At 66.9% G+C, this 2,275-nt stretch overlaps 1 protein-coding gene across 1 annotated transcript in view; it reads right to left on the bottom strand.

Moving 5' to 3' along the window:
* Positions 1-564: 564 nt before the first annotated feature.
* The window catches only part of KIAA1614 (KIAA1614 ortholog), an 11,881-nt gene continuing 10,170 nt past the window's right edge, over positions 565-2,275 (bottom strand). The window contains 4 exon segments of the mRNA XM_035900742.1: positions 565-758; positions 1,103-1,287; positions 1,444-1,562; positions 2,090-2,273. Coding sequence (XP_035756635.1) covers positions 565-758; positions 1,103-1,287; positions 1,444-1,562; positions 2,090-2,273 — 682 coding nt within the window.

Here is a 2,275-nt window from a genome sequence, read left to right as displayed (position 1 = left end):
CCCCCTGCTACCCTGCAGCCAGGATGTGAGCTCAGCCCCCTGGATGAGCCACCCACCACAGTTACACCAGCCCTGGGGCACTTCCCTCTGTGCCATCCACAAGCCAAGGGCACCGTGTTTCGTGATTATACATGCACACATATATATATTTTTTGCGGTCTGAAATAATTTAAAAGAAACCCACCAGCCTGCAGGCGCAGGTTTCCAGCGGTGGCAGGGAACCCCACATCTCCTGGGGATGCAGGGACGGGGCCACCCCAGTGCCCAGCAGGACAGACCCACCCTGGCTCAATGGCAGGGCTGGGCTGTCCCTGTCCCCACACTCGGGGCAGCTCCTGCAGACACTGGATGCTGTCTGGGGAGTCCTCAGCCCCGTTCTGCCTCCCGGGGGGCCGGGAAACCCGCCTGCCCCCACCGCAGCGGGGAGCCAGGTATTGCACCGGAGCTGGGCAGGTCCTGGCGCCGCGGGGCTGCTTGGTCCACGCCGTGCCGTCCTGCAGCATCCCGGGATGCTGGTGGGACATTGTCCTCCTCCCCCCGGGCTTCCCGGGATCCATGGCGAGGCTACCGGGGTGCCGGGCGGTGCCTGAGCACACGGAGGGACAGGGTGTCCGCCCGGAGCAGCAGCTCGCGGATGGGGGGCAGCCCCAGCCCCGAAACAGCCGCCCCGTTGACCTGCAGGATCTCGTCCCCCACACCCAGGAGCCCCGCGTACAGCTTGGCCGTGCCGGCGTCCGCCATCTCCTGCACATAGACACCTGCAAAGAGGGACGGGTGAGCCCCCACCCTGCACCCCAAGGGTGCCCAGGGGCTGCACGCGGGGCCTGTACACAGCAACAAATTCACTATAAATGGCCTTTGGGACGGGCTGCGTGTCCCAAGCCACGGGCTGAGGGGCACACGGGACTGTGCGTGGCCAAAGCCACATGTGGCAGCACCCCCCCATCCACCATCACCCCCTGGGGGCTCAGCGGGGAGGGAGCAGCCCCCTCCACCCATCCCCAAGATTGCTCCCGGGGAGGGGCGAGAGCCACCACCACAGAGGGGCTGTGCTGTGCCTCCCCTGAGGCTCGTGAGATGATTTAGGATGACCCCACTGTACCTGTGTCGGGCCGGCCGTGCCCGGAGGTGACACAAAACCCGAAGGCGCCGTGGGGGGGTCGCTGCAGCTCCAGCTGGCTGGTGCCATCGGGGAAGACCTCCACCACGCGCCCCACTGCACGCAGCCGACCGGGCGCCCCGATGTCCTCCACGCTCAGCGAGCGCCGCGGCCCTGAGCCCCCTTTCCTGTGGGGAGAGGGGAGATGGGGTGAGCAGGGACCCCAGGAAGCTGCTGGGGACCAGGTGATGGGGCCCCCAGCTGCACTGAGCCGCCGCGTGCGGCTGAGCACCCCAAAACAGCCTTCCCGGGCATGGCAGGGACGTGCCAGGCCCCCCTCCTACCTGTCGGCTGGGGTCTGGGGCAGGAGGTAGGCGCTGGCACGGGTTGCCTTGCCCAGGAGGGGGTGCAGGCTCTGGATGGAGGCCGCTTTTTGAGGCTGGCAGAAGGGTGACGGTGACACCTAGGGAAAAGCGCCCGGCTGAGGTGGGGATGACCGTGAACACCGTGTGGCACCGCAGCCCTTCACCTGCCAGCATGCCCGGGGCACGGGGGCATCCCACAGTCCCTGTCTCCCCACCAGAGCCCTCCCCAAACCACCACTGAGGAGGGATGAGCCAGTGCCCTCCGCCCCGGGCCCGGACAACCGCCCAAGGAGTAGGGTTCCTTGGGGAGGCCCCTCACTGCTCAGCTGGCTGGGACACAGCAGCCATGACCCAGAAACAAATTACCCCATTTCCCTTCTCCAAATCTGCTCTTCCACCCTGCCCCTCACTCCCTCCTTCCCCCTCCAACCCGCCATTTAGCTCCAGACTTTTCAAACCCAGCAGGTTTGGGATGGCACGTACCCCCACACCCCCTGGGACTGCCGGGGCCATAAAGCGATGCTCAGGAGTGCTTCACCCCAGTCCAGCACCCCTCCTCTTGCAGGACCATCCTTGTCCTCCCACAGACACCCCTCTGCGGGGAGGGGGGGACATTTAGGCTCACCAGCCGCAGGGACTGCAGGGAGGGCGACTTCTTCATGCCGGGGCCATCCGGGGGGGTGCCACTGGGGGCCGGGAGCTGCTCCATGCTGTAGCAGCGGAAGCGGCCCAGGCGCTGCTTGGTGCTCTGGCTCAGGCTGCACAGGAGCTTCTTCAGCCCCGACGCCGAAGCGCTGCTGCCCTTGCGGCT

The sequence above is a fragment of the Egretta garzetta genome, unplaced genomic scaffold (assembly GCF_000687185.1).
Source record: "Egretta garzetta isolate BGI_Z169 unplaced genomic scaffold, ASM68718v1 scaffold598, whole genome shotgun sequence".
Taxonomy (NCBI): Eukaryota; Metazoa; Chordata; class Aves; order Pelecaniformes; family Ardeidae; genus Egretta; species Egretta garzetta.
The sequence above is the reverse complement of the archived record's forward strand: the minus strand, read 5'-3'. Positions and strand labels throughout refer to the sequence as shown.